This window comes from Mesitornis unicolor, unplaced genomic scaffold, assembly GCF_000695765.1.
Source record: "Mesitornis unicolor isolate BGI_N332 unplaced genomic scaffold, ASM69576v1 scaffold24391, whole genome shotgun sequence".
Lineage (NCBI taxonomy): Eukaryota > Metazoa > Chordata > Aves > Mesitornithiformes > Mesitornithidae > Mesitornis > Mesitornis unicolor.
In genome coordinates this window covers 36,638-55,506 of record NW_010164792.1, presented here as the reverse complement: position 1 = coordinate 55,506, position 18,869 = coordinate 36,638, and the positions used below count along the sequence as shown (strand labels likewise).

The window sequence follows — 18,869 nt, the reverse complement described above, 5'->3', positions numbered from 1 at the left end:
TTTGCCCAAGGCAGACCTAGCACTTGGTGTCTGAACCAACTATCCAGTTTGGTTGAAGACAGCCTCCTACTAAGTGTTGGTTGGAACTGCAGCATAGTAAAGGGATACCATATAGCTTTGTCTGGCTTGTAAGGGGAAACATCTCTGGCTTTGTCAGATGTTTTTTGGCTCTTCACTGTAAATGAGAGCCAAAGGCAGGTAAAAAGTTGTAAATACTACAGGGAAAACCTTGCCCTTTCTCTGTCCGCAGTACATATTTTGTGTCTTTCCAAGCACACAGGCAGCTGTTGAGATGTGAGAAGAATTAAAGCACAACACAGTATACGCAAACAAGCTGGAGAAGAGTATATCAGAAAGGAGCCCCAAACATAGGACTGCAAAATCACCCTGCCATAACCTGTTTCTAGAGTATTCACTGCATCTCCCATTTTCAAGCCTCGCTTTCTTTTTTCCCCTTACTTTCTATGTGCTTGCTTGAAAGAAGTACATTTCTGACACCTGGCTGTAGGGACAGATTTTAGTTTGGTTTCAGCTGGCATAGAATCACTGCAGTCTGTGGTTGAATTCTCACATACCCAGCTGAAAGTCAGGTTAATAATCCACACCATCACCATATGGAAGATAAACTCACTGTCTGTGCACTATATAAAGCTAAATTATCTGCTGAGGGGGATGATGCTTCTGCATATAGCCCATAGTGACCTAGTGAAAATTACTTGATACTGATCACAAACGTGCAGCAGCATTATTGCTGTAGTAGGTCAATGTGAGAAAATCTGTTCTCTTAAATTAACTGTCCTAAGAAATTAATAACTTCAAGACATGAAATTATGATCCACTCAGCAGCTGAACTAGTTTCAAACATTATAAGTTCTAGCTTTCCTTTCATTGTATGAGATATTTCCTTCATAAAATTGAAATAAATAATAGCTCAACCTAACCTGTTCAAAGGTTAGCGTGGTTTGTTTCTGATAAACAGTTGGGTGAGTGTTGTGGTGAATTCACAGTGGCTACATATTACATGTTAATGGTAAAATGACAAGCTATTTTCACACATTTTTAATAGAAATACAAGAGAGAAAGCAATACATTAAACCCCCCCCTCAAAACCAGCAACAGAAACCCAGCACATTGCTTAGAAAAATAACTCCCCTACCTCTAATCCAACTTCAGTGTATGCTCTAATTCATATGCAGTAATATTTCACATTCATTGAGAATCACAAGCCTTTGGTTAAACACTGAGGTCACACAACCTGAAAGTCATTTTTTTCTAAACCTATCCCTTGGTTTCATGCAGTAGGACTAGTTCCAGGCTAACCCCTAATTCTGAATGTTGGGTTTGCTTCAGTGCCTTCAATGCTTCCATTTCTTACCAGAAAATATGGTAGGAAGATCCACACTGTAGGTATGGCTTGAGTTCTCTGACTAGAGCAAGGTATTCTGAGGATAACCATTCAAAAAGAAATGTTTTCTGTGTCTACTCATGGATCTCACAGGTGCCTTTCTTCTGGGATGAATAAGGTTAAAAAACACTTTCCTGCCTTTGCAAATAGACCTTTACTCCCTCTAATCCATCCATAGGTCCACTTGACATCGACCTGGCTGACATGGTCCTGCCAGAGAATAAGCTTTCTCTTCTGTTTTCCAGACTGTCACTGAGCAGTACCTTAGGGCGAAACACTTGCATGAATTTCTGGTAAAATTCTTTGGATGCAAAATAATAAATGAAGGGATCTATGCAGTTGTTGAGGCAACTGAGACACAAGGTGAGCTTGTATGCAGGGTACAAACTTCTGTCATAAAATAGGCGGCTAATCATATGCGCGAGTAGGATAAAGTTGTTGGGGGCGAAGCAAGTGACGAACACCAGAAGGACTATCATTGCCAGGTAAATGGATCTTGTCTTCTGCCTGTTACCATACCTGTTCGATGTCTGAATAAGCTTCCGAATGATGCCAATATAGCATACAACTGTCACAACAAAAGGGATCAGGAAGAGCACAACAAAGAGTGTGAGGAGAAAGGCTACCCAGGCTCCAAAGTTGGGCAGCATATCCCATTTGAGGACATCAAAACAGGTTATAATCTCCAGTTCTTTCACTTCATAGGTCAGATCTGTGCTTTCTAGTGGGTAGAAGGCTAGGAGCAAGAAAAGCCACATACCTAGGCAGGCAGCCAGGGCATATCTTTTTCTTCTCCACTTGATCAACTTCATGGGATATACCACGCCCATGTACCGCTCGATGCTGATGCAGGTCATGGTCAGGATGGAAGAATACATGTTGGAGTAGAACATCACGGTTACGAGGCTGCAAAGGGTCTCGCCAAATCTCCAGTGATTGCTTTGGATGTGATAAGAAATCTGGAAGGGAAAGCAGCTGGCCAGCATGAGATCCGTGATGCTCAGGTTGATCATGAAGATAACAGAAGGTGTTTTGGGTTTGATGTGCCAGCAGAGCACCCAAAGGGAGAACAAGTTGCCAGGGATACTGATCATAGCCACCAGTGTATACACAACTGGGAGGGTAATGGAGATAGCTTTATTCTGAAGCATTGCCAGTGTTTCAGCGTCCAGGTGGGATCCGTTTTTAACCATTATTCACAAGGGGGTTGTTGAATCCTGTAAACCAGCTGGATCATCTCATGAACACTTGGCTTAAAAACCTAGAGGACAAATGTCAAAAGAGAAAAGCAATATATCAAAACAGAAATTAAGAACACACTTCTTCTATTAATCAAAATAAGAAAAAGCCTTGTGTAGTCTGACAGATTATCTCTGACTGAACTTAATCCATCAAAATTATCTCTTGAAACTCCCTCCTCCCTCAAAATCGTGGTAATGGTTTAGCAGTCTCACATTTTCCAAGCTTTGAACACTTACTTTTTTCCCTGCTGAGCAGCTTTCTGATACTTTTTGCAGTCTATACATTATCACAGCTCTTATGTTATTGTAACACAAAATCACATATCAAAAATTGAAATTAAATTTATATCTGCGTGAGAACACTATGCTATAGAATTTTCACGAGCTAAATCCATCCATCTACTCATGATGTCATGACCTTTCTTCTTGTAATACACAATATTTTCTGACTTCACCACTACCATCACAACTAAACAGCGATCCACCCCAAGTAAGTGCTAGATTTTATTTTTTTTTTCAGCTGGGGAAAGCAGAACATGCAACCAATTATTCTTGGTATATTCATGATATGAACAGAATATAAGGAAAACACCATGTATATTCGAGAACCAGGGACAGGTTGCAGTTGCTTGGACTGGTTTACAGGCTGAAGGAACCAGGATAAAGAAGTAACAAGCCCTCTTCTAACAAAAAGAAAAGCCATTGAGTTTCAGTTTCTGCAAGATGTAAGTTATTAAAAAACGTTCTGTTTGCAGCTGTCTTATTGGCATCACCTGTAATTCTGCAAAATTAGTTTCAGTTTTGCAGTCTGCAAAGCAAAACCCATGCTTTCACTGTCTGGCCTATATAGATCTTTCTTGGCAGACACAGTAGCTTATGGTTTATCTTATTTATGTTATACAGTGTAGCAACATTTAGCAGTTGCAAAAAAAACCTCACGGCTCAATGTGCTGCATGAATGCCTGCTTACCTTCATTAAGCTGCAAGTTAATGCAGTTTCCCAAAATTACAGGGTCCAAAAAGTGAAGAAATTGCAATGAATGATCAGAAAGGCAGAGGATAGAGCAATAGTAATTTCTGTGATGAGTGGCCATAGGGGCCTGAAAAGGGTGCCAAGCCAAGCCAGCAGAAAACTGTGGGCACATCTATACTGCTTAATAGAGGAGGGACAGAGAGTGGGTTCAGGCACACACTCCTGCTTGGGGACTTTGACCACCTGCACTGTTTAATTCAAGCATCTCTTCACCAGACCCACCTGCTGTTAGAGGTTAGGTTAGAAAATTTAGGTGCCAGTCAGTTGGTGTCACTTAACCTCAGATCTAGTTAAATAAGACCTTTAATTTAATAGTTTGGTAGTAGCCTGTAAGCAGTGTAACAGGTCAGTCCTTCAGAGAGCCCTCAGTGCTGGTTAACTTTAGCTGAAAATAACCATCCCGACAAAAGCTGATCTCTGACAGAAGCTCTCACTGAATAACTTGCTAGACCTTCCACAGAATAGCTATTGATGGTTCTTGAGACCTGGCAAAGGTGAAGTCTGCTGAAGGCTGTAGTGCAGGAGAGAGCTGCTCAACCTTAAAAGTAAACTGAGTACAGATCCAGAAAAAGGACAGCTACAGCAGCAAGAAACTCAGTGGGGGCTTATTTCTGTTGTTTCTTGATCTGATCAGTTTGACATAGTGCTTCAAATGTCAGCTAAATATGTTCAGAAGCAGTGAAAGTCAGTATCAAACAAGTGATGTTAACTGATGTTGCCAGCCTTTCAGGAGCTTCTAGCTGAGCTGTTGGAAGCCCAGAAAAAGGCTCCAGAAAATAGGAGTTGCAGAGAAGTCAGAGATGTGTTCCTAATATATCATGCACATGACACAGAGCATACATGTTCCAAGTAATGAGCACATCCCATGATCACAACTGCTAAAAACCCTTTGAGCCAAATGCTGTATCAAGAATGAAACTAACTCTTCAGTTTTAAGGGGAACTTCAAAAAAACCACTCACTAACACAAAGATCTTGGAAAGAAAACAAACCTTAATGCTGTCTATTTCAACTGTTCTATCTGTGACTTCCCAGAGTAAATACCTATTCATGAACTCTATTGCCTCAAAAATCCTTCTCAAGTGGGATCCCTTTGTGCCTCACAACCCTAAACTTCCCGAAACAAACAATATTTTTATCTATATCAAAGTATCTACAGAGCTCTAATCTGCTCTGCAGAAAAATGCATGCACAGATGCTGCAGTATGCAAAACAGTGTCAGGATTCATGGCCTGGCTAAAGGCAAATTTCATTCACTTATGAAACACTACCATCAGAAAAGCACAAGCTTCTCTCAAATCTAGGCACATCTTGAATAGGGGTCAAAAGGCACCAGACTTTGTGGTTAGGTGCCTACAAGAGACCTCCAAACTGGGGAAGTCTCCTTGGCATGGTATTTCAGTGAGGAAGATGCCCATCATAAGGAGTAAAAGAACAATGTGATGGTTCCCTAGTGTCATCTGCAGGGGAGGAAGAGCCATGCAAAACACACAAGACTGTTGTTGCAAGTCATTCTCGAGGGCAAATAGCTTCTTGGGGAAATGTAGAGTACAGAAAAACCTCCTTCCAACATTGCCTTTCCTTTTGCCGAAGCCTTCTGGGGTCCTAATCATGAGTTCCCTGTTCAGAAAGGCCTGGGCTAGCAGAAATTCCTGCTTTGAGTCATCCCTACTTGTCATGCTTTGCTTTTTAAATGCCCTGGTTAAGTAATTTGCAACCAAAATGTAGCATTTCAATGTACTTTAACTCTCCCATTATTGCATCTACTTGGGTTTAGTTAATGTTATATTTCTATTTTCATCTTGTTCAGGGTAACTTTATGTCCTTCCCACATTGCGACCACAGTCTCTGGCTGTCTCTTGCGGTTTAACATGAAAATGTCAAAAATCAAGTGAGAAAGTAATCTTTATGAGGATTTGGATTAGATTCCCCTTACATTTTATGAGTGTCTTCCTTTGAATGTCAGATTTCCAACACAATTCAAATCAGTAGAGCTTGCATGGATTCTCTGCAATAGAAAATTTGCTGTAGGATAATTTCAAAACATCAACCCTCAGCTAAGGTTTCATATACATAATTTATAAATATATAGTTGTAAATATATAGTATAATATGTTGTAAATATATAGTATATACATAAATATCCCTGTTAGAAAGATGTGGTTTTGGCTTTCTTTTGAGGAGAACTATATTTAACTATGACAGACAAATGGACATACAGGTAGACTGAAACAAAAACTCAATATGGATTCTTCAAGTGAGAAGATCCAGTCTTAGTGCCAGTTACATCAGTCCTCAAGCTTCTGACATAGAAAGAGAAATATTAAGCTTTTCTACTTGACTCATTTCCAAAACATCTAGTGGATGGACATATTTTAATTTTATATTAGGTATGAAAAGCACCTCCAGCCTTTGGAATAACCCTCGCTAAATCCAGGTAGGATTTTTTTGCTTCTCTTCATACTCACTGACTCATGGCACTCTGCACAGAAAGCTCACTTGGAAGAGTAACAACAGAGATGTGTCTACTTTCTTTATAGGGGACTACTAAATAAAACTAATATGTTTCCTCTCTTACATCTATTCTCTTCCTGTTGTCGATGTCAAGTGCACCTGTGACAAAGACTCAAAAGCCTGTGAGCCAAATGAAAACCAGAATAACCATTTTACTAAAAGTGTTGGGATTTGTTTTGTGATTTGAGATGGGAAAGTAATTCTCAAAACATATCATCCAGCAGAAAGCCTTCCAAAACCTGTTCTGTTCCATAATTTTTATTTTGCTACCTGCCAAAAAACTATTGTGTAAAATAAAAAGATCTTATTTAATAAATTCTTTAATACTACTACACTTTTGAAAAGTCATTCTTTCAGCTGAAGAATATTGGTTCGCATGTTTCAGATTACAGGAAAAACAAACTGTTATGCAATTTTGACTCAGTTGCAAATAAATTCAGAATGAAGTAAAATGAAAGCACAGATTTTATGGTAAGCATTTAGAGAAATACTAACAGTATTCAATCAACACAAATGTGGATGTATAACGTGGATTTTTTAAATCAGGTACATGTTTTGGAAAAAAGAATCCTTTTTTTTCCTTGCTCTGTATAATACTGTCATAAAGCAGTAACAAGAGCTAAAGAGTAAGATAGGTTATGTCTATCTACATTTAGCTAAAACTGGTGAAAACTTAGTGTGCAGTGTTCCTGCTGGCAATTCAGTCTCTCTTGAATTACTACTGAGATGAAAGAATATTAGAGAAGCACAGAAAACAGATACTTAATATCTATTGTGGACTGAGTACTAGGAGAAGGAGGAGCAAGGAGGGCAAGGAGCCAGGAGCCAGTCATCTTGATTTGTGGGAAAGCTGACAAATATTTTGATATTTAGATAGAGTAAGGGTTTTTAATATGAGGAACAAGAAGAAAAAGTGCCCTTTTGCAACGCATCTCAGTTATTGTTCCTAAAGCATCATTGATGCGATTCAGAGAAACACTTCTGCAAATGATCAAGTTCACCAAACTGAGGAATGTAAATGAGAACATCTCTGGTTGCGTGTCCTTAAACTGAACATGGGCTTTACCGAAAGAGGCTGCAGGTTTTGTCTGGATGGTTCTTTCTCACACTAGCAATAAACTTTCATGCAAATTTTAGCTTGTAGGGTTTCATCTCTACATCTCTAAAAGCCAAGGGTTTGGTTCACTCAGTCGAGATCTGAACCTAAGTCTTCTAAGAAACTTCTTTGTATTGGGCCTTCCCTGTTCTTTTTGCTGATTTTTTTTTCCTGTTGTTTTGTTCTGAGTATCATTATTGCAAAGATCAGAACCTGTTGCTGAGCCTGTAGTTATGTTATCACAAAGGCAATATTTCTCACAGGGCTTTAGCTTATTTCCTTTTAAGAATAAATACATTTGGGAAATGCAGCCTCTAACCTCCATGAACTTGTGTGTACCAGTATTTCTGAGCAATCAAAGCAATTTTGATAACATATAACTAGCTGCAATATTCTTGAACTTCTTTGTCATTTAGCTTTAGAAAAATAAAACTGCTCTATATTTCTTATTTTTCACCAAAGATTATTCATATAAAGGACATAAGAAAACTATGCATACCTTCACTGTAAAATATGGCATATTTTTTACAATGAAAGAGTTACATTATAATCACTATGTTAATCAAAAACTCTTGCGGAGACAAACTTCTGTCTTTATTTTAGTACGACTAGTCAAAGTAAACCCCATGGTGGTTATAGCTCTGACCTCAAATAGTTAGGGCAAGGTAGAACAAGAGTGTCTTCTCTCCACAAGGATTTCACATTGAGAGGTTAAAAAACCATATACCAATCTAGACAAAAGCAACTTTATTCAAAAGTGAAGAGAAATAATCCTATCATTTCTGCCTATTAGAGAGTGCTTCTCTTCTATGGCCTGAGAGAGTGCAAGTGTGCAGTTTCCAAGATTCAACCATAGAAGGCTTACTAAGCGTGAAATCTAAATATACAGGTGAGAGACAAAGAAACAGCACAAGGAAACGCTGTACTGTTTCTCCAGAACTAGCTAAGTAGTAACATTAACTGTCCATAGCTACCTTTACATTTCCTGTGTCATTCCTGGACAATGCAGTTTTGCTGACAGTTGAATTTTGCTTCACTTGAACCTTCACCTTTGCTAACCATGAATTAGCTAAGCCAGGATTCTGTGCTGGTGTTTGCAACATTCACCCTAATTTAGATAAGGTTTGCATAAACACAGCCACTATCTTCTCTGTCAATAACCCTGTTCAGAGTGAAACTAGTCAATGTGGTCTTTAAAAAGTTCATTTCTGCAGTAGTCAAGTTTATGGAAATAGTAAGGCTGTGGGCCAGTATTGACAGAAACCTCACAGTATCTGAAGTGTCATTCTATGACTTTATGTGCTAGGTACATTACAAAATGAAGCAGTTTGCAGTTTTCTTTATTGGTGTGCAAGATAGTCAGCTTTTTAAAATTCCGTGAGCAAAACATTAGGTCAATTGAAACCCAACCTGAGTAACTCCACTGATAGATTTTCTAGGCTGGTTTAAACTTCTGTCAGAGTAAGCATCTTAAACTGGATTTAAAGAGCTAGAATATTATATATATGTTGATCTTTCCTACATGCACAGAATTTATAAGCTTATTTTTTTCAAGTCTGATATTTTAAAATAGATTAGCAAAGCTAGGGCAACCCCTTTTAATAATTCAAGACAACAGCCCAGGAATTCATTCTACAGGACTTACGCTCCTCTGCGGTCACTGCCCATGTGCATGCTCTTATTTCCCAACAGCACGAGGTAACTTTCCTCTTGGTGAAATAATGCTGCCTTGCACTTGTCATGGAGGAAAAGCGTGCATGAAAGCAGTTACTGAAATATTGCTGATGCCTGGTGGGGAACCTTGACTTTATTAGACCATAGTTTTTGTCAGATGGTGCATGGCAATGGACAACCAGCTTGCAAAGCTCCTTTTAACTGCTCTGGCAGACATCCTGGGTAGGGTGAAGTTATCCCATTGCCAGAGGACCCTCCTGCAGGTAAGTTGCCCTTGAGTTATTGCAAGATGGGGAAAATTTATGTTTTATAGAACTTTGACCACAGAAAGTGCCTGATCAAGTCTAAAGTTAAATAGCACATGAACTGATTTCCTTCATAACTTTAAATCTTTCAAATATGGTCTATGTCCAGAATTGACAGACAATGGCTTCCGGTCTGCAATTACTTCCTACTACAAGGAATTGCCTCACATAGCTGTTGTGAAAGTCAAAGGAAAAAGTGTAGTCAGTCATTTCCCTTCTGACCTCAAGTGCCAGGAAAAGACAATTTGTTGGCACAAGGTGTTTGTGGCAGACAATAAGACAGATTCCCAACAGAGAACCCCTCAATATTCAGAAAACTTGATGGTTTATATTGAATCTGTATGGTCTGATTGGCGTTTTACAGCAAGCATATACATAAATATATATACACACACAAACATATAAACGTATGTATGTATATTTATTTTCTATTTGAAACCTGTACTTTCTATCTTTTCATCTCTTTTCTGTGAAACTCTTCTTGAGTGTTTCCTCTCCTGTTCAGTCCACAAAGGAATTGAGGTAGAGCTGCATATGTGTTTGTGAAGATTATCTTTAGAGATTAAAAAAAAAAAAAAGGCTTACACATTGCTTTTTGTTTGCACTTGCTCTAAGGATATGACAGTCTGTAGCTGTTGATTAATTTAACATATGATGGAGTCCATAAACAGGACAGCCAAACAGCTTATTCAGGTGTAGCTGAAAAGATAATTTGGCATTGTATTTGGGAAATTTTTGAAAAAAGAATGTAGGGTAATTCTAACATTCATGTAAAGTACTGGGGCCAGAAATTTGAAACAGTATTGCTAGGGGTGAATCAAAGAACTTGGCTGAGCATGTAGGCCATCTCCAGATAGACTTTCTTTCACTACTTCCACTAATTGGTCTTAGTATGTACAAAACCTCTTACTATCTCCTAGATAAATAGACATGTCCCAAAAAGCCCATGCTGGATCCATAAGAACTGGTGACTTCTAAATACAGGCTGAATTATTGTTCTTCTTGTTAAGTAAGATCTGTATGAATACACAACTCTTCTTCCAGAGCAGTAGCATTAAGTAGCAGAATTTGGGTATAGCTGGCACCTTTCTTGCCTGGTCTTTGCTACAGCCATGGATTTAGAAACCATAGAAATCTATGTGTCTATTATAGGACGAGCTGGAAAGTGTGGATGCCACTGACTGTACTGGGCAGATTTCCAGCGACTGTAACAGACTCATATGTGGTCACTTCCATTATAAATGCAGCTGTTTGAAGCTGAATCCAGCCCATTTAAACATCTTGTTGATTCAGATCCTGGTTTCCTGGAGGCCTGTAATTGCCTAGATTCTGTCAAAACCTGAACTAGTTCACTAAGACATAGTTGTCCCCTTTCACACTTGGACTGCTCAGCTACTACTTTAAAATGACAAGGCCAGCTTACCTGGGAAAGTGAATAGGCACAAAATAGGACCAAATACATGATTTTACCTATACCCATCTTCTTCCACCTGTGTGTCAAAACCTACAGTCAGTTTCACATGATCATAAAACTGTGTAGCAAAGTTCACAGAATCAAAGATTCATAGAAATATAGAATAGCTTGGGTTGGAAAAGAGCTTTAAGATCATGGAGTCCAACCATTAACCTAGCACTGCCAAATCCACCACTAACCCATGTCCGTAAGTGCCACATCCTCATGTCTCTTAAATACCTCCAGGCATGCCACAGCTGGTACTCAGAATAAAATTTTTTTGTCATCTGTTCGTTGTGCTGCTGTACTTGCTCAGCACATCTCGTTTAGCCTTTTTATCCAGCCCACCTACAGGACTGGCTGCTCTGTTCTCTCCCTGGATGCCTTCTGCAATGTACTGGTGGTGAACTCCTGGCAGACTGGGTGTTCCCCTGGCTCACACATCAACTAGAAGTGGTTCTCACATCAGCAGTAGTGAAAACAGTCTTGGCTGAAAAATGTTTGAGACCAGGGGCTTTATAGAAGATAAACTGACATGCACTTGTCAGCTTTCTCATGTATGTGATTCACTGCTCCTGAAAGGGCAAGAAGAGCTAGATGTACAGAAAGAGAGAGCCTTGTTTTCTGTCAGACTGTGCCCCTTATTGAGAGGCTTTGATAAAAAACAGGCAGATGGAAGCTCTTTTTTATGGCTGAAGTTGATACTGTGTCCACTCATGCCCCTAAACCCACTGTCAATACTGAAAATAGATGACCAGATGTATGTGAGCAGGAGACGTGTGCCCAGGCTGATGAAGGGCCAGCAGGCAGCAATGCATGCAGTCCAAGGAAATGAGAAACATGTGAGCTCTGCAGTTGTCTCCTCATTCCTTAGCACTTCAGACCATGCTTCCCAGCCTTGCCTGAAGGAAGCAGTGGTTGGGGCTCACCTAGAGTGATCTCCATGAGAAATCTTGCACTGTCACAACTCTTTCCTCTACAGAGTTTCTCTTACTCCTAATTGTCACAGCTCAGAGCGAGAAGCTTGAATTGTATCAGTACTACTGAGCTATATATCACTGTATTTTCTCTGAGTGATGTTCAGTTGCCTATGGATATGGTCTTGCAAGTGGTAGTGAGTCTCTGCTAGAGAAGGTTTCTTCATTGTTACTGTGTTGCCATCAGCTGCTAATAGTATTCAAGCTACGATCGTGGGATTATCTTGGCTGATTCTGCCTTTTAATTATGGTCATATGATGTTCAGGGCATGTGTCACTAGGACAGCCATGTATTGTCTACACCTATTTTGAGAGGACCAACTTAGGGTGCAGGCAGTTGTGCTATGAGGCCCAGATGGCATGACAGAATTCGTTTATTTCAGGACCAGTTCTGTAGATCGTGCATTCACGCAGCTCCCACTGAAGCCTGAGGCAGCTTTGTGTGCACAGCACCTCAGTGTCTTTTGCTTGGTATGTAGAAGCCAGCTCACCCTGTCCGAGCTCATGCAAACTCACTGCATTCACATGCTGAAAGAACTGAAAGTTGACTTTTCTGCAAAAGCTACAGCTTACGTTGAGCATCAATAACTGCAGCTGTGTTGCTCATGGCTGGCACAGTATAAATTCACATGTGCCTGTACAGTGCTGAGCAGATGTACCCAAAGGCACAGTGCACAGGTAACAGAAACCTCAGAAATAGCAAGTTACAGGAGCAGATATACTGTATGACCTAGTTTTAAAAGCAGTCCTATATATGCTCACAAAGGAAAAAAAGAAAAAGCCAATATAATTAAAATTTTTTTCCCCTGACTTACTACTTAACATTTTTTTCCTGACTTCTCTTCAGGTTAGCAATTAGATACGAGTTAGAGATAAGATTGGTAACATTCAAGAAGTGGAGATTATAAAATGGTAGAGAAAAAAAGATTTCTAAAAGGCTTCCCCTCTCGTTCAGTTTTTTTGTGACTACTTGAACTATCACACTAATACAAAGAGCTACAACAGGAATAGAACCCTGAAACCACAACTGCTATTTCATTCTTCTGAAAGTCCTTGAGTGTCAATGAGACAGCAGGCCAAAGGTCAGCTCTTCAGCTGAACCAAACTGCAAGTGCCCCTGTATTCAGGCTTTGGTCTTCCTCTCAAGTCCTCACTGCACTTACATAACATAAATGCATAAATAAGACAAAAATTGGGTTATCTCCTTGTCTAGCATGCTTTTCCTGCATTGAGAAATATGTATGTGCCCTAAATATAGTAAAGACATATTACTATATGAATGTTAACTATGAAATAACCACAGGCAGAAGTCAAAAGCTGGTTTTGTTGGGGGAGCTAGCCTCTGCTCTTATCAACAGTCAATACATTGCAACAGCTTGGTAATGGCTTTACTTCAGTTCTTCTTTATTGCTAGGAAAAATCCCTGAGATATCTGGTTCATCACTGCTCTGCAAATCCTTACTGGACTCTTGCCATCTTGAGAAAAAAGAATGAAAGTGAAGATGCTGTGCTTTGAAGGGTTGTTATTTATTGACCTATGTACTAAAAATTAGTGCCTTAACTATAATTTTTATGACCTTGGCACTTAGCTTTGACTTGATAGAGCTACCATTTGTAAACAGTCTGTATCTCACAATCTCTTCTACTACACATATCTGTAGTTTGCTATTTTTAAGTGTATGGGCAAGCAAACACATTCTTGCAATGTCAGCAAAGGTGAGCATCCATATCTCATCAGCCACTCTGTGTATTTGATCTTGTACAGACAAAGGAGGTTGCTTACCGCTGTGGGATTAAGTTTTCCAAAACAGCTCCAGGTTACCATGTGAACAGGTGTATTCAATACTATACCATAGGCCATGCTATACTACAGCCAATATACTACCACCTTATGCCCTTTTCTGTCTCTACCATGACTTGTCTGCTTGCCCACATGCTTAAGATAAATAAACACAGCTTAGCAATCTTAAATAGTGACCACATGCAAGCAGCACAGGCTACTGTGAGGTGAAAGCAATGCCTCAAGACAGAGTACACCAGCAAAGCTAAGGAGTGGTGGGAAGCCTTCATAAGGACAAATAGGTATTCTTATTTATCCAATTTGTAAAATGCATGTTATATATGAGATGTTATCATGATAATACACTGACATGTTATTATATATTAAATATAATATATATGAGATATATAGAGATGCTATAATTTTTTTTCACAGATACCCAAAAATGAAGTAACTATAAACCCCATAATCAACACTCCAAATGCTAGAATTATATGTCTTATATTGTATTATACTGTATGATCATATATAACAATGCATTATATTATGTTTTGTTTCATAGTATAGCTAAAATGTATAGCCTTTTGTTTCTAAACTTTTTTCATTACTACAAGTGAAATTTCAGCTGTGAATATTAAGCCTTAGTAGGTAAAACCTTCAAATAAAAGGAAAGCAATCCTACAGTATTCAAGTCCTAATGTAAAGAGTACTCAGATTAAAATTAAAGTTGGACTTTCACTAGGTCCAAAAAAAATCTAGAGAAAAATGTGGGCTCCAGAGCTCAGAGAGACTTAAAGATAATTTCCTTTTAAGGTGACACCTAAAATTCAACCACTTAGACAAGTATGCTAAGTCTGTGACAAGGAAAAATACACAGAACTACATTGATTATGAAGTTTAGATTGGGAATTAGGAAAAACTTTTCACTGAGAAGGTTGACAAGCACTGGAACAAGCTGCCCAGGGAAGTGGTGGAATCACCATCCCTGGAAGTGTTTTAAAGAAGTGTAGTTGTGACACGTAGGGACATGGTTTAGTGGTGGACATGGCAGTGTTAGGTTCATCATTGGATTTTGTAACCTTAAATGTCCTTTCCAATCTAAATGATTCTATGATTCTATAATTCTATTTAAAAAATTATTTCTTTGCTTAACCCCTGGACTGGAAAACAGGTAATTTTCAAAGTTTTATCATAAAACAAATCCATGTATTTTAAATGCAAGCTCAAGGTGATTCCAAACACAGCTATGTACATAAGGTCTGATGTGACTCAGTCTTCAATGAGGAGCCACACACTGTGGCAGCTAATTCATTGGCCTTAATTAATCAACTCCTGACATGGATCAAACTATTGAGGTTTATCTGAGGTTTAGCTGAGGCTCGAGTCTAACCTCAAGTGAAATACATGGCTTTGTCGGAGTGAGAAAGAGGCCCTTTGGTGACATGAGCTCTCGAAATGCGTCTACAGGAGAGAGATGAACTTGACTGTAGTGAGAATTCAGGTGCAGGAAGAGAAAATGCAGCATTCTTACTCTCTGGCGCTTGAAAATGATGAAATAAACACTCCTTCCTTCACCTGAGTAGTTTAAAAGGAAAAGGAAAATAAACTCCTCCTGCTCCTCTCAAACTTATTGACACAATAAAATTAATGAAGTAATCCAGCAGAAAAGAAATACGTTGAAGAAACTTACAAGCACAGCATAAAAGAGCAATCCCACCATGGACAAGCAGTCACTGCCTTTCTGAGGAGAATGGACATTCAATGACAGGAACATCAAGCCCGAAAAAAAGCTCCTGCAGATCAGAGGTCTTTCAGTGGCACAGATTAAAATATTGCCTGTTTAAAAAGAGAGAAATTCTAGCTTCTGGGGAACTGATTATGGGCTTTATAGGTAAATCAGCTTTGCCTATTGGAGATGAAGACTGTGAAACTCATGGGATACATAAGGACAAACTCTAAGGTAGTTTTGAAGACTGGTGCAATTATGCTCCAGTAAGATTCTAATAACAACAGAACAGTAAGAGACAGTCCGTGGAGGCAAAATTTGGGTTGCTAGGAGCCCTAGAGAGGCTCTGAAATCTTGCTTCAGCAAGTAACTGAAAATAGATGCATAAGAAAATTATATAAACATAGAAAAAAGGAAATATTTGGTGCCTAGACGGTACCTATTCAGGAAAATATGGTTCAACCCAAACCAAAACAGGGCAAGGCTTCTGCTACTGAAAGTTAGGTTTATAGTTTTTAAACTAAAGATTAGAGAAAGCCAAGTGGCACAGAAAAAAGTATAGTTCAGGATGACATATATCTGAGGGTGAGAATGTTATTAAATTCTCTGTATTCTTAGAAAAAAGGACAGGAAAGGGTATTAATAAAATCCAGGAAGGAACCAGACAAACAGTTTCTGTGTGTGAAGTGTATGAAGCAGATCATGTAAAACAGCCAACCAGAAAAAAACCTCAGATATTTGTGTCTCTGTAGGTATGTAAAAAGTGTAAAAATACTGAGGCTTATTGCCCTGGTTTTCAGCTGGGAATGTGACTCAATTTAGGCATCTGAGAAGTTTGATGAAAGGCAGTTGGACATGGCATGACCAGGACGCTGATATAGCCCTGCCAAAATAGGTTGTGTCACTGAAGGGTCAGTGCTAGTACAGGAAGCTTTGTGTCACATCCAGTAAACAATTCAGCAGCATCAACAAATGAGACAGAATTTCCATGGACTGAAGGCTGTAACTGCAGGACTGTATCATCAATCACATAAATGAGGATGGTAAATGGCACAGTGATATCACTGAGTTAGAAAAAAAGCTGTGAGAGCAAATGATATGGAAATAACAAATGCCTTCAACTACCCCTAAATGAACTGGACAGATGCACCGAGGTGTGATGCATGTGTTCAGTCACCACAGTGTGACTCCTTGTGGAAGCCACTCACAAAAGATCAGGTGGGAGCTCTTCACAAGGGGAGGAGAAGCAGATCTTGACTCAGGCCTTTGTCATCCTGAGTCTTCGCAGCAGCAGGACCATAGACCTGAGGCATCCTGCTCCCCCATCGGGACACCCAAGAGCTCTGGCCTGTAGCCTACCAGAAATACATTTCTACAACTTCAGCTGCTCAAATAAAAAAATAACATTCAATGTTTGTATGTGAAGTTTGACTCTAACTCTGTTTAGTGTATATGTCCAAGGAAACAGAGCTGTCTTTTTGCTTTTTTTCTCTGGGTCCTTAAAGTGTTGGGCTAGAAGATAGGTTGTCCCAGTCATTGCTTTGGACCATTGGCACAAGCAGCACTAGATAATGGCAAAGCCCAGCAGAGAAGGAAATCTACTGGTGAGCCTGGCCCTCTGTTACATAGGTACAGAATTAGGTCTTGAAGAAATACCAAAGGAAATTCTAGTATCACTGAATAATCCTTTCTTTAAAATGCCTTTTCCTAACCTCAGGAAAGCAGCTGATCTGACTGAAGGTAGAGAGGGCCCTTAGCTGGTACTCTGAGTGTTGCTTGGTGCTAATAAACTACACGGACTTGAGGCCATTCTCTGCTGTGGAGGTCAGCTGGCCAGGAACAGCCTCTACCCACGCTTTCAGGCTTCTTCATCAGGGTGATGGCGTGCAGCCTGGCTACTCCCCATGGTCCTGGCTGCTGAACTGTGCTTGGGAGAAGTCAGCTAGCACAAACAAAACCTGCACCAAGGAGCCTTCTTGTGAGCTAATGATGCAGAGAAGTATGTTCCAGTGACCAAAAACTTTCCCTGGAGCTAACTGATGTATTAGCATTGATACAACATAAACATACAACTTGCTAGCCCCAAAGAAGTGCACAATATGTGGAGATATTTGAAGAGAAATGAGACTTGGTAGAAAACGGCAACCTTCAAACCTAGGCTTTTGTGAGGGCTTCCCCATCGAAAGGTTTTGGTTCCCTTTTTCACTATTTTGTAGTGCCATAGATCTTGAAGGAGAATTGCTGCTGGGAGCTTCTTCACTGGCAGGCACCTGGTGCTTTGGCAGTGGCTGAAATGTGATTGCAGCCCCCACAGAAGACATCTTCTCTTCTGAAACCCCAAGGATGCCCTCAGCTACGTGGGAGTAGAGATGGGACAGTGTTTTTGAAAACACACCCGGTCCTTGTGCCCACTATGAAGGCAGATCAGCACCAACTACTTTCTCGCTTCTCTTTCTGAGAATAGTAGAGGTCATTTAATTGTTGCTACTGCTTAGTTCCCAGTATTGTTTTGGGACCATGGCTCGTGCTTGCTCACAGGAAGTTCAGAGGCTTAGAGACCATCTCAGGATTTTCCCACAGACCTGCCAAGCCTGTGGTCTCCCCAGTCTCTGCTGAAATCACCTGAGGCCAGGGTATGGTTTCTGCAGGTGTGCATGGTGGCTACCCTGTGCAGCATCGGCCTGGAGGTGGAGAGGCCCAGCCGGGTGTACAAGATGGAGTCACCAGTGCCTGTGATAGTCACTTAGCATTACAGCCCACAGAGGGTTTAATGTGGTTTGGCAACTAAATGATGGAAAAATACAGTGTTTTGAAACTCATGTAGGGAACTGAAGGAAAGAGGTCCAAGTCATTTTTATTTTAAATTCTCAGCAAGTATTTTATAAAAACATAAAGGCAATGTAAATTCTAGGAGAGCAGCTTTAGTATGCTGTCTTTTTCTGTATGTGTTTCTCTGTCTCTTGCTCTGCCACATCATCATACATATATACAAAGAGGAAGAGAGGAAGAAAAGGAAAGCAGAGTTTTAAGCTTTAACATAAATCTGTTTTCTTGAGGATTAAGATTTAGAAAAGGTTATGCATTACAATTTCATAAAAAATCCTGGAAGGGCAAAATAAATTCTCACAACCCCTTCTAGCACCATCCATCCAGCCATGCAGGTGAGCAAAGCCAGAGTCCTCTAACTTCTCTGATACCAAAGATAAGTGTGCACTGATAAAAGATATTTCATCACATGATATGGGGAAAGTTTTGTACAAGTTAGGACTAGCTGCTCAGTGCAGGTTCCTCTTTCAGTTCTCTGAAACTCTTTAAAAAAATTACACACACACACAAAAAAACAAATTTCAAAAGCGGTTTCCTCAGTTCAAACCTCCCACCACTCCCACACCATCTCTGTAGATCTTACCTCTGAGATGTACTATAAACTACACTTAAAAGTTACTTGTGTCTGTACTGCATAGACTGCTAGTTTTTAGAGCTTTCTGTTACATCATGTTATAAATTACCGTACGAAATAAAATGAGACTCGCTATTTAGTTTTGTTTACCTGTTTTTTTAATTTAAAAGAAATCTATCTTTTTTTTTACCAAGATTAGAAGAAAGAGAAGACACCTAGCTGTTCAACAGCTAAAGCATATCCTTTCTTTTTAAAGGTTATACAAT

General features: G+C 39.6%; 1 protein-coding gene across 1 annotated transcript; it reads right to left on the bottom strand.

Annotated features, from left to right (window-relative positions):
- Positions 1-1,524: 1,524 nt before the first annotated feature.
- Positions 1,525-18,624, bottom strand: P2RY8 (purinergic receptor P2Y, G-protein coupled, 8). Its single transcript, XM_010194439.1, has 3 exons — positions 18,613-18,624; positions 3,902-3,904; positions 1,525-2,666 (listed from the first exon to the last, which is right to left on the bottom strand). The coding sequence occupies exon 3, from the start codon at positions 2,596-2,598 to the stop codon at positions 1,525-1,527; it is 1,074 nt and encodes a 357-aa protein (XP_010192741.1). The 5' UTR covers positions 2,599-2,666; positions 3,902-3,904; positions 18,613-18,624.
- Between the last annotated feature and the right edge of the window lie 245 nt (positions 18,625-18,869).

Bases quoted from the DNA above. Each gene is read 5' to 3' on its own strand.
- P2RY8 (XM_010194439.1), bottom strand. From the start codon at position 2,598: ATGGTTAAAAACGGATCCCACCTGGACGCTGAAACACTGGCAATGCTT.